The sequence below is a fragment of the Spea bombifrons genome, chromosome 9 (genome assembly GCF_027358695.1).
Source record: "Spea bombifrons isolate aSpeBom1 chromosome 9, aSpeBom1.2.pri, whole genome shotgun sequence".
Lineage (NCBI taxonomy): Eukaryota > Metazoa > Chordata > Amphibia > Anura > Pelobatidae > Spea > Spea bombifrons.
The window spans coordinates 41520207-41547363 of record NC_071095.1 but is presented as its reverse complement, the minus strand read 5'-3'; the positions used below and the strand labels follow the sequence as shown (position 1 = coordinate 41547363).

Genomic DNA, 27157 nt, shown 5'->3' with positions numbered 1-27157 from the left:
TATCAAGTATCTGAGGCTAAGTCAAGTACTCTTGTGCCCCCCGCTCCTTACTTCACCAACCTCCCCCACGGTAACCCTCCTTCACAAAAAAAAAAAAAAAAACACATGACCTCCCCCCCATCACTCACCAATCGGTTCATGGTTGGCACACCTGGCAACATTATCTTACATGCCTGTCGAGAGTCTGCCTTCCAAAGCGAGCCAGCCATGCTTGTTGAAAGCCACCCGGGCTAAGGGGGGACCCATGCCAGCCCCCACTGAGCTCAATACATTAAGAGACATTACATTTCAAAGCCAGATATCTATTAAGCACATAAAAAAATCTCTATCGTCATGAAACAGTCTTGCAGGATAAGGTTTTGTTTGGGGCTACAGCTGATACAGGAGCTCAGGATTGCCTCCTGCGTGGCTGGTGTCTGAAATGCCAGCAGCACAGCTCACCCTGCTCCCTGGGGTTGAAAGATTTGAAGGTTGAATATGGGTGTAAGAACAAAATTATGACATTAGGAGATATTATAATACATTCTCATACAAGAGTGGTTAAAGTTAAACTTTTACAAAGACGGAGTACCAGAAGCAGGAGAGTTCCGGGTTGCTCACCCTGGGAAGTTCCCAGGTATTTCTACAATAAATTAGAATCACTATACTTACAGGACAGAAGAATGGTCTCCGGAGTAAATTCCCACAGACGCAAAACCTCGAAGACTTTTTCCAGCATCCATAAAAGTAGCAATTTCTAAAATCAGAGAAAAAAAAAAAACCTTAATATTTTTGTTATAATTATTTAGTTATTTTATTAAATCAGTTGTCTTAGTTTTAATCTAAATTGATGTGTTTGCCCACTCCATCCAAATCATTGAGGGAATTCACCCAATTTGTTCAAGGGAAGAGTAAGATCACCAATTCATTCTGGTCTACATTATACAGAGCACAGGGAGGATTTCATAACCTAAGGGTATTACATGGTAAGGAGGTCTGCTAGGTTAAAGGGGAATTGCCCATATGTTTTTATTATTAGTATAAAATTAAAAGTACCGGTATGTTTTCAAAAATATTGTGTTCTTCTTTTAGTTCTAGTTTTTGCATAACATACTGTTTCAGGCCGCTGTATATCAGACATGTGTATGTGTTCTAGCTCTGTTATCACAAACACACTGAATCCTTCTCATACTGCCTGTCGTAAACAATAGAATGGCTCAGTCTTAATCTTCCAGTCAGACACTTTTACTAATTAACATCTAAGGCAGGATGGACTTCATTAGCATTGCCATAAAGAATCAGCTCAGTGTGGAAGTCACCAAAATATCAGAACTCACAGCAATGGCGGCCTCCAGCTCTACAGATAAAGGGAGTTTATCAGAACAAAAAGAGCTAAAACCAGGTTTTTGTCAATGCCGACGTTACTGTATATAGAGCACTTTTTCCCCATGGGATTTCCTCTTAGCACACTGTATGCAAGTGGTCCATGACTGGTGGACGGTTAGGACAGGAGGTCTCACGGGAGACCAGAATGGCTTCATATCCAATCTCTACACGCCAAAATGGTTTAAAGTGACACGTTCAAATATACGTTGGATGTGTGTGTTCAACATCCCCAGTGCTCATACATGTAATAGTTCCTACATGGCTTCTCCCTGAAGTCACTCCAGCTTTGCAGTATGTTTTTTTATGTTCAAAGATTTGGATCTAGAAAACCCAAAAATCTGCCACCAAAAGCCATGATGCAAGCTTTCAACCCATCGTGGATCGCGGAGCATGAGAGTGACGACGTTTGTGAAATGAAGGTGGTGGAAGTCTATCACATAATACTGGCCCGATACACAGACTGCCGAAGGGCATCTTCTGTGGCGAGTCTTTCCGCTCATTTTCTGGAAAAAAACATTTACCATTTTTCATACTGGGAGAAAAAATCCCTAATGCCGAGAGGTTCTGGTGGGGGTGCCGGCTCTTGTGTAGCTTTCCATTTAGATAATTCTCAACCTCTTCCATGGAGGATAAATTCAGTGGACAGTCCAGCTTGCTCCTGTAATAAAATCAGCTTTATTAAACATTTTCGGAGCATGGGTTACTGTTCCTGGAAGTCCAACAGACAGGAATACGCCAATAAAATATGAATATCATCTTATCAGGGTTAATTATCAGATTGGGGTAGTAACCCCACAACAGGTTTCATTATTATTAAAGCTAGGGTTGTGGATTTTAATGGCAAGCATATAATATTTCATAGTGAGTTAAAAATAAGCCTTGCTTTTCCCCCCAAAATGTAACATCCTTCAAATCAAATTATGTTATATATAATATATTCATATGTAAGGGTACAGCCTACATAAGGACAAGTTCAGTAAATCTGTTGGGTAATTCTGTTCAGTAAAGTAATTTAAGAATAACTAGTCCACATTACATCTAATCCGGTCCCTTATTCACCATAAATAACCAAAAAAATTGTTCCCGCTCCACTACCTACCTTTGGTGTGTATTATGAAGGGCCAAACCTAGTGAGCTTCTCCTGCAACAGGGCTCAGCTTACCCTGTATAATGCATGGTTAATTCAGTGAAGTGGCTTTGAAGAACATTACTACACATCATACATGGCCAGCACAGCTTCCAGCACATGGAGATATTCCGCTCTCACAGGTAAAAGACACCCAAAAAGGTAGTGAAAAGCCCAGGGAACGTGCCAGGGGGCCTTATTATCCTCTAATCACATTACCCAAATGTTTGATTTGCGATGTATTTAAGGGACGGTGACTTGTTCTGCTGTTCCACAGAGAAATTGACTCTGTGGCATGAAAACATCATTTTCGGGGCCATATGTTCATTTTTTTCTGTTGTGTTCCGCTTCCTTGTTACATATTTTCTTTATCGCATTACGGATTTATTCAATAATGTATTTCCTTCTCACATAATCTCAAAGGGACAGCAGCCACGGAAATCACCCCCAATTACATATTTAAGGAAGCCTGCATCCTCGGTGGGAAAAACATCACTTTTGCCATATGTTTTACATTATCTAATATTTCCATGTAGATAGTATTCAGAAGAGGGGATATATATGACCTCATTTATAAAAGGCAATAATGGTGCTAAATGTGATGCAGAGGGCACTTTCCAGAGTATGCAGAGGGCACTTTCCAGATATGGCGGGCTTATCACCATAGCAACAAAATGTTATCAGACTGGACCATTCCATTGGTGAGAAGATATGGGATAAAGTAGGAAAATACATCAATCAACTGGCCCAAGTTGAAAATTTCATAAACTGGTTAAGCATCTTAAAGAGGTTTAATAACACCAAACGGTTTTAGGCGCAGGTTTGCTCAGTTTGTATATCTTATTGTCATGGCAATCAGTGGCTTTCACAGCGGACACTCCTCATCCAGTAATTTCCCTGGGTCTGCTTTAAATACAGAGAAGCCGTGCGTTTCATCCATACTCACAGCGAGATGAATTTCGCCAGATCCTCGGAGCCCATCATTCCCGTGTAGAAATATGGCTCCTTCCCCATTTGGTAAATCTTTGCAACGGGAATACTAGTTACGTTTTCGTCGCTGCAGACGTAAGGCCAATCTGAACAGTCTACTCTGGCCAAATACACATCCAGCGTATCTAGAAAAAAAAGGCAGGAAAATAACGCTAGTGTATTTTATTATACTAATCTCTGCTGCTCGTGTGCGGAGCAGTACCACTATCAGATTCAGAAGAAAATGCAGTGGTGCCATCATATTCCGCAGCGCTGTACACTTTGATTAGATCAGGGGCTTTAGCATCCTTAGTTACCCATAAGCAACGTATGCCACCTAACCCTAAAACACCAGCGCATTTCACAGGTGCAGTCCTCGGTTACAATACACAACTATTTCAAACCTCTAGGACCAGACAATTAAACAAATTATACATTTAAATACATTTAAATAAATTAAAAATAAAAATATTAATTAGTAGTCAACGCCTAAAAGGTCACATGTTAAAGAGTACAGAGCTCCGTCACAATACAGAACTTCCGTAAGCGGGAGGTGAGCAGAAGACCTCCCGGTCCAGTCAGCATGACGCTTACTTGTCTAAGAACTCTATAAACTTAGAACTATATGTTGGCAGGCAAAGTATCTCTAAGACGTCTTATCGTCAAACACACGACCTGAATCTTTGTTTAGACACAGACCCCTAGTTAGTATTATTAATAAGCAAAGGACATAGAGCTTGATTTCGATGGAAAGACATGGAACGGAGCTATAGACAAAGACCTCTATTCGGTATTATGATCACTCCATGATCAGCTCTTTTTCATTATGATCGCATATTATTAACCTATTAGCAGGGTCAACAAGATTGCAAGCTCTCAAGAGCAGGGCTCTCTTTTCCTTTTGTACTAGCCAGTGTTAATGTGTGTGACCTTAAATTACTTTACAGCCTGTTATTGTAACAGCGCTACGGAATCTACCGGCGCTATACAAATAAACGTAATGTACATGGTATTTCATCAGTGACTCTTTATGTTTGGCTAATAAATACGGCTTCTAAGCTTTGGCTTTGTTCAAATTGTGTTTTTTTTTTATTATTTTAAACACGTAGAAAACCTGTTTTTACTTGACTGGAATAAAGAGGATCCTCCACAAATATGCGGGTTCACATCCGATTACGTAAACCTGTCACAATTACCCCTGATACGCAACAACGGGAAAGGCGGGTATCTGTAGGTGGCTTTTGGCCTAAAGGCAAAATAATGATGCAATAAAATCCTATTGCCGAGTTAATATATACATCTTAAGAACTCATTTCCACAGAATATACGGATTACATAATATTTTATAGCATGTCCTTTGGCTATTTTCATGGGATTTATTGTAATTTGCTGTGTGGTCGATATCCCCCTGGCTTTTAACTTTATTTAATCACATAAGGGCGACTGTAATATTTTACATAATTTATAATATTTTATATAATTATTACAAAAATATGGATATTAATATATTATCTATGGAAAGGAAAAGAATTGTCTCAATTCGCCCTTTGACAGTTATATAGTTTTATTGATAGTCTGCTGAATATTTTTTGATGTTCCCGTCATTCACACACTGTGTGTATCACTTGACGCTAAGATTGTAGAGGCTGTAGTGTCGCGCATGCAATATGTGCTTCGTAAAAGTAACAGTGAATTTCTATGTTACGTACTGTTGTATTTTTCTGCCATTTCAAGAAAAGACCGCAGGAACGTCATGGAAACCGCTTCCCCTATGGGAAAAACATATAGAAGTGAAGTAATTAAAAAATGTACATTCCTAGTAAGGCCTCTGTATATTATTAATATTATTAGCACCTATGTCTAATGCATTCTAAGCAAAGGCCTGGAAGAACCGCTGTATACAAAGAACACACTCGATAGCCCAGAATAACCACCATTAAACGCCATCATGTTTTAACTGTTTTAGTCTATTCACTAAATAGAGAGCTGTCGTTTCAGATCCTTGACTTCACTTTACATTAAGAAGGCCAAAACCCGGTGAGCTTCTGCTGCGGGAAGAGCTTGGTTGGCCCTGTATGATGCATAGGTAAAACAGTGAGGTTTAAGCAAGTCTGCTCACCTGTTGAATTATACATTATACAGGGCCAGCTCTCTTCATACTGGAGACACTTGCCAATGTTGGTCCTTCATATTGAATAGTCAAGAGTAAAAAGTGCAGCTTCTTAGTGAATAAAACCCATTGTGTTTAACGTATGCAACACAATGGGTTTTTCATTTTTTGGGTCAAACGCCAACAACTACTTTACAAAAACATCTGAATTATAATAGCATTGTTTCTGATTCATAACACGAGACTGTATAAAATGATAAAGAACAGAACGTACAGAAAATAGGGGAGAAATAAGTGCCAGGGTCATTACTGCAACCTGTGTATTAATGGAGCATAAGTGTACTTCATAGCATGTAATGCGAATAAGATTTATTAGATCTCTAATGTTTGAAAGCTAAACGCGTGGCCACACGGCAAAAGTATCTACTGATCGGAAAGAACGCGGCTCGGAACTTACAGCCGGCGTAGAAGAGAACCACCGAATGACGCTTGCTGTCCACAACCGCCTTGAATGTTTCATCTGTCAGCTCGGCTACTAAATGAACGGCCAAGACCCTCTTCCTATCTTCGTACACCGCTCCGGCTACCTCATCATCCTGAGTCTCTGCAGCGGAGAAAGTTATGCCCACTTTAAATATTTAAAACTCAATGTATACATTTAAAAACGACCTCTGAAGACATTTAAACGACAATCAACTGAGCCACAAAGAAAAAGTGCGCTTTAAGTGGTTTTCTGCCTAGTAGTAAATATGCTGCGACTTAAAGATTTAGTAGAACGTGTGAGCCAGACTTCTCTCTGAAACAAGCAAAACATTACTTATCATACGTACACAAAATATACATTCAATGTGACGACCTGCACTGACTCCACCAGATCTGGGAATAATGTGGAGTTATATCAGATATATATACATCTGACGCTTATTAGTTTTGTCCCATGCTGACATTGTTGGTCCCGTCTTATTTACCCAGCTCTCCAAGGTGATCACTTTTATTGACAAAGTTGTTATCTGGGGAAACGTCACGTAGGCTTCCTAACCTCGGAGCTAAAAACACGTTGAACCCCAAAAGAATCTAGCCGGTTCTCACCCCAATTTCCAACCATAGGCTCGAGAACTCACAAAAGCTTTATTCAAGACCTTCAGTTCAACTACAAGTCCTGGACCTGAAGCCTGGATTTAGTACATAAATGTAGAGATCACTCAAAGGTTAAGCGGGTGAGAAGATCCCCGCAGGAGCTCGTTAGGGGGTGGCTGGCAAGAAATGTGTGTGGGGGGGTGCCATATACCTGCCGTGCAGCTCTGATTCTGTATACATAAAAACTTTACAGGTATACGCTTTAGATGTTACTTCATATAAAAGATATGTATCTTAACAAGATACATATCTTACATGAATAAGATGGCAGATACAAATGCAGACCATCAAGTCAGCCCATTTTCTTCTGCTGTAAAAAATCTAAAATCTAAAATTGTGTCCAATGTTTAAGATAACTTTATGCCTCATCTTATGCAAGTTTATGAAGTGCTTCACTGTTTAAGCTCTTTCACTTCTGCTGGATGTAACACCAACCAAATGAAGCAAAGCTTCCATTCAATAAATGTAAGACCATGACCGAACATTTATCCTCCCCTGAAATATACTTTAAATATTCCAATCTTATCCTGTCTGCCTTTTCTCTTAACTCTCTTTGTTGAAAGTTAACATTTTTTTTAGGTTACCTTGATCCTCGTGGATAGATTTTTCCTCAGATTCCTCATTTTCTTGATTTTTGGAATTTTCAATAAGGTCTATAATGTCTTTGGTGTCCTCTAGCTTCATATATTGCACAGGCTCACTCTGGTAACACAAGGAAGGATAGAGCGGGTGATTACAAAGTCTCAGATTTCTCTATATTAAAACGATCCAAAAAACGAATGCACTCATGGGGCTTAAGATATAAAAGTCGGAAAACTTTATTCAAGGGTTGTCATAACAGATCAAAGTTTTGGGTCAAAGCGTGACCCTTTGTCCGAAACGTTGATGTGATATCATGCAATATGTGATGTTATACAGCTTCCCGTGGAAGCACCCGGGCATTTGGATTGTTTATGTAGGCTGAGTGCCCGGCTAGTGGATTTCTATATTTATACACCTGCATACATACAAACAACCGTACACGCATCCATAAACAGCATCCATATGCAGACAAGAATGCTTGTCTTCTCTTCTTATCTAATAGCCCAATGCAAACTCGTGCTAGTTTCTGCCTCAATGGAAAATAATTCACTTGCATATCAGTGCTCATCATGATGCTATATAAATAAAAGATAATAATACTAATAATAATAATAATGTCAGCAAACCTCAACACTGACACACTTGAAGACACTCTTCCCTTACTGTGTGCATGCAAACGCTCAAGAATAGTTGAAGTCATGTTTACGTGACGGATCTCCTTTAATCCTTTAAAGGCAGATGAGAGAGAGAGAGATGAACTCACTCCACAATGTCATGCAAGTGTTTATGGCACATGGTGAAATGGAGTCAATAAATCACGCACCTCGTCTGCTCTTTTCAGGGCTACGTTGGCATTTAGCGGAATGTGCACGTCAGACGCTTTCCTGAAATAAACAGAGCTTATTAACATTAATCATTTCTGTTATATACAACGTACATTCAAGCCCACCCTGTGCTGATCACATGAGCTCGAAGGGAACCAAAATCAAGCTAAAAACACGGGCACCTCAAGCATTTTAATGAAAACACCTTTTACTAGTATCAGGTTACAAATAAATTTCCAACAATTTTGTGCTCTTCTCTTTTTAAAGCAGTTGTAGTTTTTGTATAATATAATGTTTTCAGGCAGTCGCATATTAGCTATTTGTCCGTGTTCTTGCTCTGTTATCAAACACCCTGCGCCTCCTTATCATGCTGCCTGTGGTAAACAATAGAGTGGCTCAGTCTTAATCACCAAAGCAGACTAGTGTTCTGTTAAAGGGAACTGTAGGAGGGTGTACCACTTTCCTTTGGTCTACATTATACAAAAAGTACAGGGAGGATTTCCTTCCCTCAGCTGTTCAACAATAGGAGCTTCCTACATGGTTCAAGGAAAACTCCCACCACATTTGTATTATTAGTATCAGATTAAAATAACATTCTGCTACTTTCTTTTTTAAGGACTTATTTATGTATAATATGTTTCAGGTAGCTACATATAAGCAATTTCTCTGAGGAACGGTCCTTATCATATGGCCTTACGGTAAAACAATAGAATGGCTCAGTTTCAATCACCGAGCAGGACCACTCTGACTAATCAAGGTGTATGGAAGAACAGACTTCATTAGCATTGCCGTGAAGTATAAGCTCCGTTATCATATGTGCCTGACCCCATGTGATGACAAGTGACGACTACCTCTCTATTATGGCTAGGCCAGCCTTCCCGAGTAGCTGCCAGGCCAAATGTTCCGCTGTTGATCGATCCGCTTCCAAAGTCTCTTGCCGACTTATAATGAAAACCATCGGCAAACCAAGCTGGAGTTGAATACTTGAGAATTTATCAGGATCTCCAGAAGCTTCAGCCTAAAGAAACAAAAAAAAAAGGTCAAATTGGTCGCCCTGTTTTAGATCTGCTTAGCAAATGGGTAAGTCTGGTCTGGTCCTGCCTCATGCTTGAAAGTTTTGTGATAGGTTGTTCTTTTGTCTAAGGCGGCAATGCAATGCCACGGGCTGTATCCAACCTGCATATAAGCGGACAATTAAGCTGTAATCCATTCCATAGCAGATGGTAAAAGTGAACATGAAATGAACATGAAATGAAGAAGAGTGGAACATACCAAAAGTGGGGCATCCATTAGCTTCAGAAACCGATGGATACTGAGCGTAGTTACTGGCTCATCCAGTAAAGTCCTTTGACACTTCTGAGTCAGGGATTTTACTGCTTTACAGTGACCGTAAGCAAGCTTGGCAGGGACAAAACTGGATTCTCCCGGACTGCGGATCAACACAAATGGTTAAATACAAGCAGAACATATATAGGATTAATTCATTCATTACTTTTAACAATATGAATAATGTGCAGGTTGGTAAATAGTTGGATATGTACTGTCTACGGCTATCAAACATGGGAAATGATAACCAGTGGGGACCATGAAGACCTGATCAATGGCAGCAACCTCATGTTCCTTTAAAACAAAAAAACTAAAAAGCTCCCGATCCTCTGTGCCGGCTTCTCTTCCAGGGCCGTGGACCATAGCGGAAGCAGAGATCCGTAGGTTTTGATAAAGTGATAAAGGGCGTCTGTACGCCTATGAAGATATTCAATTAAAAATCAGCCATTTCCAGCTATGATTTACAATACCAACAACGTCTATACGGTACTTCTGATCCATTTCATGTTATTTTAATGTACAAAATGTGCTTTTCTTTCAAAAACAAGGACATTTCTAAGTGACCGCAAACTTTTGAGCAGTAGAATATATTAGGGTAAATAATCCAGACATTTACATTGTGCTGCCTTTATGTTTTGGAGCAGAAAAGCCTTCAAAATCTTAAACACTGTGCTGTTATAAGAAGGTACTGTATATATTGTTACACTGTATCAGGCAGTAATCCTCCTATTCATGTACAACTGTAAATTAATACAGAATGCACCGACACATCTATCATATTATTATTATTATTATTAGAAGATGGCACAGTAGAATACCCTTAAAATATTAAAATGCAAAGTATGCAAGGTATAGAAATAACACACATACATGCACCACATGAGAGATTGCGGTGGATTGCCTTCGTTCATTTGGAAGACGTTGCTGCTAATAAAGTGACATTTTTGTAAGACACTAACAGGATCTCATACAGTTTCATGAATGGGGAATATCTGAGCGTAAAAGACTACAAGGCTCACAATCTCAGGCAGTAATTGGACTATCACTGCCATCTAGTGGATACTATGGAGAACTACAATCTGCTTTCCCAGGATGCGTGAAACCCAATGACATTGCCAGAATCATAGAATTTACCATTTATGTGCATGGACTGTTCATAGATCCTCCCTATATCTTCGGGGTTTATTCAGGAGAGCTGTGGTTGTGTAAAGGGCCAACATTGTCAGGTACCTCCAGCAAGAAGGGCTGAGATGTCCCTGTGCATAATTCAATGGTTCAGGAGAATACGAAGTAATCGCAGAGTCCATTATACATTACACGGGGCCAGCTAAGCTTTTAGTGCAGTTGCTCACTGGTGTTGGTTGTTCATAATGTATAGTGAAGTCAATGAGATCAAACACAACTCTCCCTTTAGTCAATAAACTCTTTTAGGAGCAACCATGAGGTGCGGCTACAACCTCCTCTGCCACTTTCACGATACAATTATTATTCCACAAGAAAAATAAGAGGAACTATAACAGATTACCCCTAAAGCAGTGCAAATTGCTTTATTTTGTATCAGATCCCTACACTAAAGTTTTACACATTACAGGAGCTGCCTATGTCCATCAATAAGGATACATAAAAATATGTACGTTCTCTAACTTTCCAAAGTCCAAATAGTCGGAGAAAGCCATACATACCTTAAATCTTCCAGCAAAGCTGCTTCGGTGGTTAACACAAACTGGTACATTGACCCGTAAACGAACGCAGCTTCCATCACAGATCTGTGTTCTAGGAACATAAATAAGGTTAATGAGCTTATTTACTAAACTTGCTGTCTAACTTCTAATGTTTTAGTTTAATAGATTGTAGGCCCTCCTCATCTGTTGTCTCTGTTAGTCAATTTGTTATCTTACATGCTACTTGTTATGTCTTGTCTACCCATTGTAGGGCTGCAACAACTAATCGATAAAATCGATAATAATCGATAATGAAATTCGTTGGCAACGAATTTCATTATCGATTAGTTGAATCGATTATAAAATGAGGGTTTTTTCAGAGCAAACGCTCTGAAAAATCCCCCTCATTATATAATCCGTTTAGTCTGACTCACCGTCTCACAGCAGCAGCTCCTACTTACTCCCCCTCCCTGTAATCACTGTGACAACTGGCCCCGCCCCTTCCTTCTCCAGGCCAGAACCACATGGCTGTGACACTCATCTAACTGTAAGTATATGTATAACTGCCCCTAAATTAACCCTAAACACCCCACTAACCATAACTGCCCCTAAATTAACCCCCACCTCCCCTAATTTTCAGTAGCCCAAATATATATATATATATTACATACATACATATATATATATATATATATATATATATATATATATATATACACACATACACATTATATATATATATATATATATATATTTGGGCTACTGAAAGTTAGGGGAGGTGGGGGTTAATTTAGGGGCAGTTATGGTTAGTGGGGTGTTTAGGGTTAATTTAGGGGCAGTTATGGTTAATTGGGTGTTTAGGGTTAATTTAGGGGCAGTTATGTTAATAGGGTGTTTAGGGTTAATTTAGGAGCAGCTGTGGTTAATGGGGTGTTTGGGGTTAATTTGAGGCAGTTGTGGTTAATGGTGTGTTTAGGGTTAATTTAGGGGATGCTGTGGTTGATGGGGTCTTTAGGGTTAATTTAGGGGATGCTGTGGTTAAGGGGGTGTTAAGGGTTAATTTAGGGGCAGTTATGGTTAATGGGGAGTTTAGGGTTAATTTAGGGGAATCTAAATCCTGGGGGCAGTGAAGTGACATATCTGGGGGTATAAGGCATATACAGTATATAAGGCATATGTGGGGAGGGCAGTGTGGCATGTCTGGGGAGGACGGAGTGGTGTATCAGGGTGTATAAGGCATATCTGGGGGTAGAGTGGCATATCTGGGGGTAGAGAAGTGGCATGTCTGGGAGGCAGGGTGGCATGTCTGGGGAGGATGGAGTGGGGTATCAGGGGATATAAGGCGTATCAGGCACAGTGGCAGATGTGGGAGGCAGCGTGGAGTGGCAGATGTGGCAGGCAGCGTGGAGTGGCAGATGTGGCAGGCAGCGTGGCATATGTGGGAGGCATTGTGGAGTGGCAGATGTGGGAGGCAGCATGGCGTGGCATATGTGGGGAGGGCAGGGTGGCATGTCTGGGGAGGATGGAGTGGTGTTTCAGGGGGTATAAGGCGTATCAGGCACAGTGGCATGTGGGGGGTAGAGTAGAGTGGAGTGGCAGATGTGGGAGGTGGCGTGGCAGATGTGGGAGGCAGCGTGGAGTGGCATATGTGGGAGGCAGCGTGGAGTGGTATATGTGGGAGGCAGCGTGGCGTGGCAGATGTGGGAGGCAGCGTGGAGTGGCAGATGTGGGAGGCAGCATGGAGTGGCAGATGTGGGAGGCAGCGTGGAGTGGCATATGTGGGAGGCAGCGTGGAGTGGCAGATGTGGGAGGCAGCGTGGAGTGCTGTGGGAGGCAGCGTGGCATATGTGGGGGGGCAGCATGGCATGTCTGGGAGGCAGCGTAGCAAGCCTGGGCTCAAATGTGCATCAATTGGGGGGCTGGTTGGGAAATAAAGACAAGAAATGTATTATCAAAGTTTTTTTATTCTGCTGTTTGTATTTAACATCATTTGTTTAGTAAATTATTTTAAATAAATTAAAAATTTACATTCATTTTTTTTTATCCGATTAATCGATTAATCGAAAAAATAATCGGCCAACTAATCGATTATTAAAATAATCGTTAGTTGCAGCCCTAACCCATTGTACAGCGCTACGGAATTTGATGGCGCTATATAAAACAATAAATAATAATAATATCCCAAAAAGAATGGACCCGGCAATAGACTGGGCATCTCTTACGCTAAGATCAAACAGATACCACAATGTATAGTTTCCATATTCCGAAAGCATCTAGAAGTATTTGAAATCTCTTATTACCTTCATCTATAAAGTAATGGCTTCTTGGATCAAATAAAATACCAGAATTTTTTATGAAATAAAAATACAAATTTGAGATCCATTTCAGCCTAAAACGTATTAAACACCTTAACATTATTATTTTATTAAAATATCATTAAAACAATTTTCACTATTTTAGGCTGTAGAGAATGGCATCAGGAAATAGAATATTGACCTAAATCAATACAGTATAACAAGTCTACTTGTGTTAAAAGAAAAATTATCAGGTTACTCATTAGCTTTAAAAAAGGAATAATTGTTTTTGTTGCTACGCAAAATAAAAAAGTACAAAAAAAATGTTACCATAAAAGAATAAATTTACATGGAAATACATATACATACATAATATAAATAATAAAAAACCTAATTTATTACAATACCTGGTGTTCCTATCGCTCGCACATAGACAAAAACCACATTTCGTTTCCCCTTTGTATTATTTTCTATGTTGTGAAGCTCTGGGAGGGATGTTATATATTTAACTTCATTATAAAGTAGAACACTGAAAGAAATAAAACAGAAAGACTACAATTAAAAGATAACGATAACAACACATTACTGCTTATGCATTAGATAGATAATGAACAGTATTCCTTCATACGCTAAACATCAGAAAATAGAATACGATCTTTGGTCTTATATATTATTAGTTCTATGAATTTGTTGGCCCACAATTCCCCATTCAATATGAACAATACATCAAATCAATGCATTTAAATAATTGCACCAAAGACATAGGTATAAAGACATGTTATATAGGGCTGCAACTAACGATTATTTTAATAATCGATTAGTTGGCCGATTATTTTGTCGATTAATCGGATAAAAAAATATATTATTTTAAATTGAAGAAAAATTGCAATAAAAAACGTACAATTTACACTTTCATCTCTTTATTGCAATGGCCTCTCTCTATTCACCTTCTTATTTTACTGACATAATAATAAAAGCTACAAGAACCCAAACACTGTTTCTCAAACTAGGTTTTAATACAAAGTTATTAGTAAATATTAATTCATTTGTTAACTATTTTTCATATTTAATAAAAACTATGAGAAAAAAGCCTTGTTTAAATTTTTTTATTTACCAAACTGCCCCCAGTTATGCACATCTGACCCCCAGCTTGCCACTCTGCCCCCATATATGCCTTATACCTCTTATATGCCAGATTCCACTGTGCCCCCTGATATGCCACTGTGCCCCTGATATGCCTTATACTCCTTATATGCCAGTGATATGCAACTGAGCCCCCTGATATACCTTTTACCCCCAGATTTGTTTTATGCCCCCCTGATATGCCTTATACTCCTTATATGCCAGTGATATAAAACTGAGCCCCCTGATATACCTTTTACCCCAGATTTGTTTTATGCCCCCCTGATATGCCTAATATCGATGTCTTATACCCCCTATATGCCACTGAGCCCCCTGATATACCTTTTACCCCCAGATATGTTTATGCCCCCCTGATATGCCTAATATCCATATGCCTTATACCCCCTATATGCCCTAAAAATTCATAATACCCCCCATACACCACTATAACTCACCTATACACCACTCTGGCTCCTCCCCTCCCATACACCACTCTGGCTCCTCCCCCTCCCAAACACCACTCTGGCTCCTCCCCCTCCCAAACACCACTCTGGCTCCTCCCCCTCCCATACACCACTCTGGCTCCTCCCCCGCCCATACATCACTTTGGCTCCTCCCCTCCCATACATCACTTTGCCTCCCCCTCCTCCCATATACCACTCTGCCTCCTCCCCTCCCATACATCACTTTGGCTCCTCCCCCTCCCATACTCCACTCTGCCTCCTCCCATACACCACTCTGGCTCCTCCCCCTCCCATACACCACTCTGGCTCCTCCCCCTCCCATACTCCACTCTGGCTCCTCCCATACATCACGTTGGCTTCTCCCCCTCCCATACATCACTTTGCCTCCTCCCCCCTCCCATACATCACTTTGCCTCCTCCCCCCTCCCATACTCCACTCTGCCTCCGTTTCTGACAAGACACCAGGGAGCCGGGTAGAGAGGCAGAGTGGCGTATGAGAGGGGGAGGAGCCAGAGTGGTGTATTGGAGGGTGGCTCCCATACACCCCTCTGACTCCTCCCCCCTCCCACACACCGCTCTGCCTCACTACCCGGCTCCGTTACTGAAGGCACTTTCGTTGCAGCTTCATAGAAGCCACAGTGTAAGTGAAGGGCAGTAACGGAGTCTGTCTGTGCGATGCAGACCCTCACCGGAGGATGATTCTCTGTCAGCCGGTGGGGGTCTGCATCGCACAGACAGACTCCGTTACTCACCTTCACTTACACTGTGGCTTCTATGAAGCTGCAGGGAAAGTGCCTGTCAGTAACGGTGCCGGGTAGAGAGGCAGAGTGATGTATGGGAGGGGGGAGGAGGCAGATGGGAGGGGGAGAGAGACGGAAGTGAGAGACCGGCCGACAGTGAGGGGAATCCAGGTCTCCTGCAGCGTTGCGGGGGATCTGGATTCCGGTGTTATAATCCGATCTCTGTTTGAGGTCGGATTATATAAGGAGAGGAGTTTTTCAGAGCATTTGCTCTGAAAAAAACCTCTTTTTATAATCGATAAAAATCGATCCGATTAATCGATGATGAAATTCGTTGACAACGATTTTCATAATCGATTATTATCGATTTTATCGATTAGTTGTTTCAGCCCTAATGTTATATATTCACCGATCAGCCGTAACATGATGAGTACTGACAGGTGACGTGAATAACACTGATAATATTGTTATCATTGCGTCTGTCAGTGGGGGGGGTATATAAGGCGGAAAGTGAACATTTGATCCTCAAAGTTGATGTTAGAAGCTGGAAAAATTGTCAGCATAAGGATCTGAGCGACTCTGACAAGGGCTAAATTGTGATGGCGAGACGACAAAACTGCAGTTCTTGTGAGGTTCCCGGTCTGCAGTGGTCAGTAATCAAAAGTAGACCAAGGAAGGAAAAGCAGTGAACCGGCAACAGGGTGATGGGGGGGCCAAGGCTCATTGATGCTCATGGGGGGCGAAGGCTCCGTGTGGTCAAAGCCAACAGACGAGCTACTGGAGCTCCAATTGTTAAAAAAGTTAATGCTGGTTCTGATAGAAAGATGTCAGAACACACAGAGCGTCGCAGTTTGTTGCGGATGGGGCTGTGTAGGTGTTGACTTGGCCTCCAAAGGTGCTGGACAACCAAGTCCAGCCCATGGAGGCCGCACATCGCAACTTACAGGACTGAAAGGATCTGCTGCTAACGTCTCGGTGCCTGATACCACAGAACACCTTCAGAGGTCTAGTGGAGTCCAGGCCTCCACGGGTCAGGGGTGTTTTGGCGGCAAAAGCGGGGCCTACACACTATCAGGCAGGTGGTCGTAATGTTATGGCCACTATGTATATCACTAATTGCACATTTATTTGGTGGCAACTGTGTTTATGTTTGACTTAACTTTTACGCTTGATTTTAGCATGGATTTTCAAATAAAATTATCCAAAAAAGCAGTCAATAAGAAAATGTGATCTACTTACAATAAAACATTTGCGACAATGGCGTTTACACTAAAAAGTGCGTCTGTAGGGAACTCCCGTAATAATTTTGTGCCCCTAGAAAAAAAAGATTAATTAAAAAGTATTACATTTGTTATAAACCCCTCAACCTATATTTTAACTAATCAAAAATAAAAAGGAGAGAATTGCAAATAATTCAATTAGTAATAAACCCCCCAAAACCTCAATTTATTTACATTAATTTCTTTTGCACCAAGAACAGCTGTCCTTCTGGCTGATCCGACTAAAGCCTACAGCCTTTTCATGCAGTTCCACGTCTGGCCACTAGGTCTGTACGCAGCATTTTACGTCAGGGTGGATCCTTTCTTTGACCCATCACTATACATATTTATGTTTCGGGGCTTCTAATATGGTTTAGCCTGCTAAATTACTGCATCATCTGGCTGGTCTTGACCCACAGCTTAACGTTCCAGTCTTACTCTGCTATATGCTCAATACATATTTCAATAATTCACATTTTTACCAAATCCTGTTTCTTTACAATGTGAAGAGAAACCAGCGATCATCTACCTGAACAAATACGCGTTCTCCTCAACGCAGTACTTTGGTGCATCTTCATCCGCGCACTTTACCTAGTAATTAAATCAATGGTGTTTTTTTAGCATGAAATTATTCCTTCACAATACAGATTTCATTACTATTTTTGCATTGAATATGTTTAATGTTACATGGAGCCTGCAGCACACCTTTACGGTTCTGCTTCACCGACTCTGCTCGATTTAACACTTTTACAGCGAACTGCAAAATTCAAAACATCTTTCCCCGATATCGATAAATGCCAAACCCTTCCCAGAAAAGAAAAATCTTGTATTGACGTAAAAGCATATCAGAATATTTGCTGGGAACCCTTAATGGTCATGTGACACAAAAGCAGGGACTGATAGGCTGTTGCCAGATAAACTTAAAAAGCTTCTTAAAAACTTTTTAACAAAATAAAATGACAGGTCTGCTAAGATACATTTCTGGTTTACAGTGTAATTAAAGTGTGAAACAAGCTGTTTAGTCTCCAGGTTTAAAAAATATAAAAAATATATAATGGATATATAATCTGGATGGGGCCAATATGTAGCCACAGCCACCACTGGTATAATCATAAAGAAATGACACCCCAGTACACAGCGAAATCTGAAAAATGTCACGTTAAATGTAAACAGTGCCAATAAAGTTTTTGGTTCATCTAGAACCTGTGTAAACGTTACGGGTTTGGTTAACCAATATAATATAAAGAACAATTAACTCACCCTGGCTACAGAAATGCCATAATCCTGAAGAGCTGCAGCGGACTTCTGAAGTTCCTCAAGGAAAATACGATTTCCAGGAGAATCTAGAACGAGTCGGCATAATCACTCAATCCAATAATCTGCAGCACTGTAATACATTATATATATATATATATATATATATATATATGTTATACACACACAACGATCAGCCATAACATTATGACTACCTGCCTGATAGTGTGTAGGTCCCCCTTTTCCCGCCAAAACATCCCTGACCCGCCGAGGCCTGGACTCTACTAGATCTCTGAAGGTGTTCTGTGGTATCCGGCACCGAGACGTTAGCAGCCCCATCCTGAACAAACTGTGATGCTCTGTGTGTTCTGACATCTTTCTATCACAACCAGTATTAACTATTTCAGCAACTTCAGCTCCCGTAGCTCGTCTGTTGGATTTGACCACACGGATCAGCCTTCAACCCCCACGTGCATCAGTGAGCCTTGGCCCCCCCATGGCCGGTTCACCGCTTTTCCTTCCTTGGTCTAGTTTTGATAATTACTGACCGCTGCAGACTGAGAACCTCACAAGAGCTGCAGTTTGGGAGATGCTCTGACCCAGTCGTCTCGCCATCACAACTTGGCCCTTGTCAGAGTCGCTCAGATCTTCCCACTTGCCCATTTCTCCTGCTTCTAACATCAACTCTGAGGATGAAATGTTCACTTGCTGCCTAATATACCCCCCCACACACTGACGGACGCCATGATAACAAGATTATCACTGTTATTCACGTCACCTGTCAGTGCTCATCATGTTATGGCTGATCGGTGTATATAGGTATGTGTATATAGATATATATATATATATACGGTGCATACGGCTATCCCTTCATTGTTCTTTATAAAAGGAAAATAAAAGAATATTATATGTTATATGACGTGACGTTTTCTTGATGCTGTTCTAGAGTACACACTTACCATTCTTACTGAAATAGAGGAGTGATGTCTTTCCGGGCGATAAGGCGCTGAAATAGTTATCGGTACCCAATTCCTGCAGCCCGTGCTTTGCCAATGTCATTAGAAATCTATTTAGGCATACAAGCAAAATAATGAGCCCAGGCATCTTGGATCCGTAGATGTTCCAGAAGCAGCGATTTGGACCTGAATCAGCTTAATCTGAAAAACAGAATTGCAGAGAAGATGATTACCCTTTAACTCTATCGATGCAATCTAATTACTTTCTAATTTTCTACATACTAGTTTGGGGTAAATTCTGTACTTTTTCTTTAACCTCATTTGCAGAGTGCCCTTCCCAGGCTATTACTGTAATGTACAGTATATGGGACCACTGACAGGGGGAAGGAGTGAGGACATTAGAGCCCAATTGGTCCAGAGTGCCAACTAAGATATCGTTCTTTTCAAAACCCAGCAAACCATGACCGACGGGAGGCAGAAAGCAAGAGGATTCATTCCGGGCCAGACTGATGACTTCATATTTTGGAATAGCCACATACTTTAAAGGACCAGGAGAGGGTGCTTTTAAAACTAGAAAACATTGGCTAATTAGTGGGGGTGGAGCTAAGTATGGTCTGTCTCTAGAAATCTGGGACAGTTGGCAAGTACAGGAACCCTAAGCAGAGGTGGTATGACGTGACTCAGTGACTCACCATCTCTGGATCGTGCCCCCTTTCATCTCCTCATCATGATTCCCATCCAGTGTCTCCCCACTTCCTGCATGTCCCGGTGCTCACACCTCCAGGCTGCGTGCGCACACTATTTCTCACCCATTCCTCTTAATATCTTCAGCCGGCATCCCTGTGCTACTGACCTTTAACCCCTGACCTCTCACATCCCTGCCTCCTGCATCCCCATCATACTGCTGCTCAAAGTACCCCCTATCCACCCTAACACCGGCTACGGACCAATAACAGCAAAGAGCCAAATGAAGATGGGCGGGGCATCGCGGAAGACAAAGAATTGACAGGCATCGTGTCTACCCAATGGGCTGAGCACTCCCAGCGTTGCGGGACAAACCGTAGCCAATCGTCGCGTAAATCCATGCATGCGCGAATAGGGCGTGGCTGACGGCTCACCCTAGCAGATTGACAGCCGGAGAGTCCTATAGTGAGATCAGTAACCGGGTAGGCTGGTCTTCCAAGAGCCAATAGCACAGCTCCTTTATGACTCGAGTCCCTCAAATTGTCTGAGGCTCAGCTGATCTCTTGCAGCGGAGTTGTTTTGAACATACAGAACTGCTGCAGGAGGACAAGGGGCAGAGTGCTGGGAGGGGGTTGTCAGTACTGCTCCCCTTTGTGCTTTTAATGGGCTGAGAGACCGTTGCTTGGTCAGCTTTTAAAGTCTTTTTATGTATATTATTTTTTATCGTATTAATTGCAGTAGGAGACCCGGGAGCAGCTGCCCGTCCATGACCCCATCCCTGTAAGCATGCAGGCTGCCATCCCCAGGGCAGTAGAGCTGTGGCTGACAGTGCTGTGTACTGCGCTCTCTTCTGCCCTCTTCCTGATCATCTACCTGCAGCTCTGGCTGCTTTTGCATTATAAACAGAAGAGGCTCAGCTACCAGAGCCTGTTCCTCTTCCTGTGCCTCCTATGGGCAGGATTCAGGACCCTCCTGTACTCCTTTTACCTAACCAGTTGTGCCCAGGCCAATGCCCTGAGGCCCTTCCCTCACTGGCTCCCCTATTGCACTCCCGTTTGTTTGCAGTTCTTCACTTTGTGTCTCCTTAATCTTTATTTTTCCCAGGTAAGTTGCCTCTTTGCATTGCTTTGTGTTATGCCAGTGAGCTTGGTGACATCACTTTAACTCTTGGTTTCCTGAGCCTTTTCTTCTGGCTGAGCTTGCTAATTGATCATCTTGTATGGGGGGGGTGAATGGTTTGGACCTTTAATACCAGTAAATGCCCTCCATCCCCTGCCCAGTTACAGATGGTTGAGGCAAATGTCTTGTACAGTGTATTCTATGGATCAGTGAACCCCCCCCCCATGTAATGCCTAGGTCAGTGCTATTCCTCCCTTCCCAAGGGGTTCTGCAGTAGCTGTGGGATAATGACCATTGGTGTTGATCAGGTTAGCCCTGCTGTGTTATACATACTCCCCAGGAGCTTTCTTCTCTGTAACATGGAAGCCTACTTTACCTGGTGCTTAGATCTGCACTTTATAGCACAGTGAGTGAGTGCTGGCTGTGTCCCCTCCTCTGCGGGGCTTGGATATCCCCTCACTGTCAGATGGGTACATGCACTTAGTTATTAAATGGGGTGTAATAGAAAGTGCCCGGACAGGAGCGTGTTTGAACCTTTTTATTCTTTTATGTCTGGCTCATGAGCCCTGTAGATGATGTCATAGGCAGTGTCAGAGGAGCTGGACTCCTGCCAGCAGTTGCGTCACTCACTGGCTGCGCTCTTATTGTCAGCGGCAGTATAATCTCCCCATGTATATCACCTATCTCTTCCCGGCGGCAGATCATCCAAGCCTGATATCCATTTATTTCTCCCCCTATCTCAGGAATATACATATTCTATTGTTCTTTTACTTAACCTTTTACCTGCAGACTCGATCTGTGTTACGATCCTCCGTCTTATTTCAGTCTCTGCTGCATGTCACATCTTGATATAACATAGCATAAGATGTCTTGTTTGCTGGTCGTTACCTAGAAGTTATCCCGGCTGGAAGATGAAACTGTCCAGAAAAATTCAATTTTGCATTCTGTGGCCAATTTTTTTTGTGCTCCTTGATAATTAAAGCCAATGGCAAGATGTGCAAAGAGAAACCCCCTAATGCTTGTGGTTTCCCCCCAAACCTTCCTTGCTCATGGTTTAAAAAAAGAAAAAAGGAATATTTGTTTTAAAACTTAGTAAATCTGTTAATTTTACTGATTATTCCGATAAGGATTCAGGGGAAAGATATACACTTTACCTTGGCAGACAAATCTTTAACGCATAATATTCTGCCAGGGGTAGGCAGCAACACTCTTTGTGAAGAACATTTGCCTAAATGTAAGTCCCATAAGCAACAATGGCTTCCACAAGCCTTGTCATGGACACTGGGGTCCTGGGTATGGACAGTCTGCCTACCTCTGTCTTCTCCGCACAAGTAAAATGCAAATATTTGGGATTCCATCCAGTTCTTATGTTTTGCTCATAAAATACAGGGTGTCTAAATCTGAGAAATAAAGGAGTACCCCAACTACTCATGGGGTGAAACACCTGTGCAGCCATAGACAATGGTCACTGCCGTCCGCCTTCAGCGCTGAAAGGGATTAAATGTAACAAATCGGACATGGCTAAACAGCAAGTGTACAGTGACCCTACGTTTATTTCAATGGTTAAGAGCAGCAGTAACAACCAAATGTTTCGGAGAGTTTACCCCCTTTGTCAATGTCCCTGGCATAGCAGTCAGTAACGATGCCTAGTTCTCTGAACAAGTAAAATCACTCTATGATGTATTAGTAACATAAAAGCCTGAAGCATACAAGTTCCAAGTGAAACATACAAAAAAGAACGTGACTCGCGACACGCTTACAGCTGGTGTGCTAACTTCACATGTAATGTAGCAGTAAGAAGGTACAATTATTTACTCTTCTCCCCGCAGGTTGTTATTAAAGCCAGGTGCTCGCCTGAATTCAATAATTACAAGTAAGTTCCCGATTCTACTCGTTTCTCCGGTTCTTCTATTAGCTCGATATAAGTAGAGTCGACCTAACGGTGCAGACAATTTAATTTTTTTAGTTTATTGTATTTCTAGCTGACCTCCTAATGGGGAAATTAATATAAAATACTGTATATGTGTGTAATACAATGTTGCATTTTTATAATGTATATTCTATTTTTTATTTATTTTTTAGGATTCCTCTACGATTAGGATTTTTATTCATAAGTGTTGCGTTCCTAATTGTGAATTTGTCTTGCACTTTGATCGGGAACCAGCCTGGCAATCGCCATAGCTGGATCTCGTTAGCCAAAATGATAATTAGCGACTGTCTGTTTGCCATTTGTTCGATTTCATTGGCCAACTACGTCTGCCAGATTGCCAGCGCATCACCAGCATACGTTTACCTGGAGTCTAAGGTAAAATCATGATATGCTATAGTGATGAATATGTGCATAGCCCTTTTATAATATCACATATACAGGAAAAGGGGTTTCTGGGCACAGGAACACTGCGTTCGGTTCCTATCTTGTAAGAATGTTTCTATGCAGAAGGATTTTAGATAGACTGAAGCTCATCAATAATTCAAATGAGGTTCTGGATGTAGAACTCTTCAAAAATCTTTCAAGACCTTTTTAAGGTCAAATTGGCTATCTAGAATGGGGGAGGGTGGTCTTAAGCATAAATACATCAGAGCCACTCCATGGTTTTTAGTGATACATTATGAATAATTCAATGTAAAATCCTAGTGCTGGGAATGTTTAGCAGTCTTATGATCTCTTGACAATTAATTTTGTTTGTCTTTTTTTTTTTCTCCATCTTCTGGGTGAAATGTATGGTATATGTTGCCACTTAATGTTTTCTTTCCTTATCTAGGGCGCATCTGGTAATCAGGCGGTTTTAACATGCGCCGTAACTGGTACTGTGTATTTTCTGAGATCGTGCTACAATCTGGTGGTGGTCTTCACAACTCCAGTAAATGAGCAGAGTCCCTTTAGTTATGGTTGGAATGGTGTCACTGACCATGTGAGTACAAACTGAAAGTAGCTGATTTTTACTCTGGGCTTTATTTGTATTTTAGGTTTTGTTTGTGATAAGAGCACAGACTCGAGTGCCTGCTCAAATTCAATGGCCTCTACAACTACTATGAAACAGTACTCTGTTATAGCACACTCTCCAAAATGTGGCAAAGAGATCCTTGCTAAACAAATTCACTGAGCGACAGTCTTATACACTACATAGACAGAAGTATTGGACAACAGCCCATAACCCCAACGGGGACTTTGATGACATTGCATTCTGAATACATAGACATTAATAATGTAACCAACATGGCCACCAGGCTAAGTAGTCACTCCTCTATTTAGCTTTCTGATCGCTACTGTGCGAAAAATATCCCTTTTGTATGTGACCTATATTTATGGCTTTCTGTGCACCCTTTCTTTAGGCTGCTACAGAACAGATTGATGGTCTAGAGTACCTAATCTCTGGAATCCTCTTTATCTGCTGTGAAGTTCTGCCAATGAGTCTGATGATTTGTTTCTTCCGTGCAAAAAAGCCAAATCAGAACTTGGTAAGTCTTCGTTACGTTATTTATAGCATTCGTCTTCTCTCTAAAAGTCTAAATATTGTCTCCGTCTCTCTAGGAAGCAGGTGGAATGGTGAACAGCCACAGCTTTGGGTCAAGAGCTTACTTTTTTGACAATCCTAGACGGTACGACAGCGACGATGACTTACCAAGACTCGCAGGTGGAAAAGGCGAAAGAGAGAGGTGAGATCTTAAAGTTTCATACTTGTAATTAATAAACACAAGGTTTATTCCTTAAAGGTTAAACATGTAATGTCAGTCTACGAAGGTCGCTGCTGATCCTGTGTTTCATGAAGTTTATGTAAAGGGATGGTTTTGCTACAACCCCAATGAAGAATGCATCTTTAAGTACTCTAATGAGCATTCTTTACTTGTATGACAGAACTGCACACTTGCCACTTTTATTTTTTAAGCATCTGTAGACCCTTCTCTGTGCTCCTATTAGTGCCGGGATTTATTACTTGGAGGTCAATCATTGGCAAGAAGCTCACCTGTTGATAAGGAGTACTTGCTAAATCTCATGCAAACCACCTGCAATAATATTAGGCTGGTAAGCAGCAGATCTGTTCAAGTCAATAGGCAGTTGGTGTAGAACACCCCCGAATCTACCTTGACTGGGACACAAGACGTATGTAGACTTTGAGCGCTAATAGATTTGCTGTAGCAGTTTACAGTATAATAAAATCAGGCAGATTTTGCACCGAATCACATATACAGCTTACAACTTCACCCCATGGCGCCATTACCTGCTGCTGGGTGTCTCTTCTCGTGAAGGAGAAGGTGTCATGGCCAACCCCACATGCCTACCAATGTGGTTTGTCTTGCCTGTAGTTACTGGTTTAGTGAATAAAGCTAGTAGGCACTGAATGGCGCCCAGGCTCATATAAAGTGATGGCAGATAACCGTGACTTACAAATCTTGAGGATAAATAAATGCCAAGGAGCTGGTTTCTCACAGGCTCTGTCTGCTTAAGTGCACATGTGTCTGGCTGGTGGCCACTTATCCTGGATGGTGGTTCATGCATAGCACATATGGCGATCTGAACTTATAATGTTATACATATGTCTTTCTCTTCTGTTTAGCTTGCCATCCCCTCCAAAAACATCTTCGTGGTACGGAACGATATGTCCAAGTGGCAGCTGCGCCCTCTCCCCACCCCTGTTGGGTGATCCTTCGTCGGGGACTCCTGTGCTCTTCACATGTGGCACTCATACACTGTCATAACGGGACGATCTAAACGACTTTCTGCCGCAGTCCCGCTGAACGATGGTCAGCAGTGTTTTGTTTTTGTTTTTTTTTTTGGCTTGTTTACGTTTTAACTGAGTTTGCATACATTCCGCTTTCAGGGCAGTTGCAACCTAGCCTTGAATATTAACACATCCTTAATATTTATTACGGTACTATTAAAAGGGTTATTTTTGAGCATGAAAACTAAGTATATATTTTCGTTCTACTTTAGAAAAGGATGTATTGGTGCATTTTTTGCACTTATGTTTCCATTTACGAAACTGTAATTACACAAATGGGCTAGCGTTCTAATAGATGTGTGTAAAATGAATTGTCCATGCATTTCAAAGGGCTCGTCCCCTGTTTAAAGGGAAGCTGTACCTTATATTGAAGAGTTGCCTCTGGATCCCTGATCTGCTGTCACGGCAGCTGTTCTGGCTTTGATGGCTGATCAGAAAAGGCTCGTAGGAGAAGCCATTTCATAGATCCCACCAGAGGGTTTTAAGGCGTTTATATTAAATCTTAGCACTCTTATTTCGAAACAAAATTTAGTAAAATGGCTTGTTTAAAACTCACTGTCTGCATCTCCACGGGCCATCTTCTCAGATGTGAGTTTTAAGGTTTTTTTTTTGAAGTTCTTGCTGATGTGGCTGGGTTTTTAAAGTGGTGTCTTCTTCATTTATTTAAAGTTTATCAACTCCCTCCTAATTTAAATAAACATTGGTTTATCCGCTGAGACTTTTTTGTAATAGCCTTCTAAAGGAACGCTTTTGAATCTTTAATCCTCTGGCATGCTTCTAGTCTCCTGAAGACCATGCTCTATACAGATATGGAATTTACATTCAGGTTTATTCTTTGCTGAAAGTGTTTTAATGCAAGCTAGGACTTTGCTAAGGTTTTACTTAATGATCAAAATATATAGTGGAAGTACCAAAATCAGCAGTTATTTATGTTCTGTCAACAAAGAGGCTTGGCGTGATTTGCTGTACAATTTGGAACATGTCCCACTGCCTAGACAGAATAAATGTAGTGTTGAAGACTTGATGTGCAAAGCCTTAGTTGGAATACTACCACTCCTTTGCCCAAATGGTGTGGGGTAAAGGAGCACCCCTGGTCTTACTGCTAAGTACTGCTTGGCACCAGCTGAATGCAGAGACTCTATGAGAAGTCTGAGGGCTGGTTATATGTAGGGGTAATAATTTTGAGTGCAGCTATTCCCAACTTGTTCAAGCATGGAGATGGCCAAGGAATCACACTTGGCAACAAGAGATCCAGTGGAGCTAACGGCCAAGCATCGTTGAGGTAGCCTTAGTTTTGTAAAGCCAGTACTTTTTGGCAAAGTGTTAAGCCTTAGCATAGCAATAAATTAAAATCTTTCCAATTTAGGACCAAATAAGAAGCTCTTCAAGGGTCACAGACTGAGTTGTCGGATGATTGTCCTTTTTATCAGGCTACAATTCTGTC

The 27157-nt window shown here is 41.4% G+C and overlaps 2 protein-coding genes across 2 annotated transcripts in view; one reads left to right on the top strand and one right to left on the bottom strand.

Moving 5' to 3' along the window:
• The window catches only part of TXNDC16 (thioredoxin domain containing 16), a 28144-nt gene extending 8055 nt beyond the window's left edge, over positions 1-20089 (bottom strand). The window contains exons 1-16 of the mRNA XM_053474307.1: positions 19882-20089; positions 19193-19390; positions 18240-18322; positions 17509-17570; positions 16960-17034; positions 13802-13923; positions 11122-11212; positions 9386-9542; positions 8965-9131; positions 8113-8173; positions 7292-7409; positions 6028-6174; positions 5170-5229; positions 3438-3606; positions 1887-2023; positions 652-736 (exon numbers count right to left, since the gene is read on the bottom strand). Coding sequence (XP_053330282.1) covers positions 652-736; positions 1887-2023; positions 3438-3606; positions 5170-5229; positions 6028-6174; positions 7292-7409; positions 8113-8173; positions 8965-9131; positions 9386-9542; positions 11122-11212; positions 13802-13923; positions 16960-17034; positions 17509-17570; positions 18240-18322; positions 19193-19337 — 1679 coding nt within the window. The 5' untranslated portion in view covers positions 19338-19390; positions 19882-20089. The remainder of the gene's footprint in view (positions 1-651; positions 737-1886; positions 2024-3437; positions 3607-5169; positions 5230-6027; positions 6175-7291; positions 7410-8112; positions 8174-8964; positions 9132-9385; positions 9543-11121; positions 11213-13801; positions 13924-16959; positions 17035-17508; positions 17571-18239; positions 18323-19192; positions 19391-19881) is intronic.
• Positions 20090-20422: 333 nt separating this feature from the next.
• Positions 20423-25897, top strand: GPR137C (G protein-coupled receptor 137C). Its single transcript, XM_053475003.1, has 7 exons — positions 20423-20977; positions 22822-22865; positions 23075-23297; positions 23755-23904; positions 24326-24451; positions 24525-24649; positions 25549-25897. The coding sequence occupies exons 1-7, from the start codon at positions 20660-20662 to the stop codon at positions 25688-25690; spliced, it is 1128 nt and encodes a 375-aa protein (XP_053330978.1). The 5' UTR covers positions 20423-20659; the 3' UTR covers positions 25691-25897.
• Positions 25898-27157: the final 1260 nt, after the last annotated feature.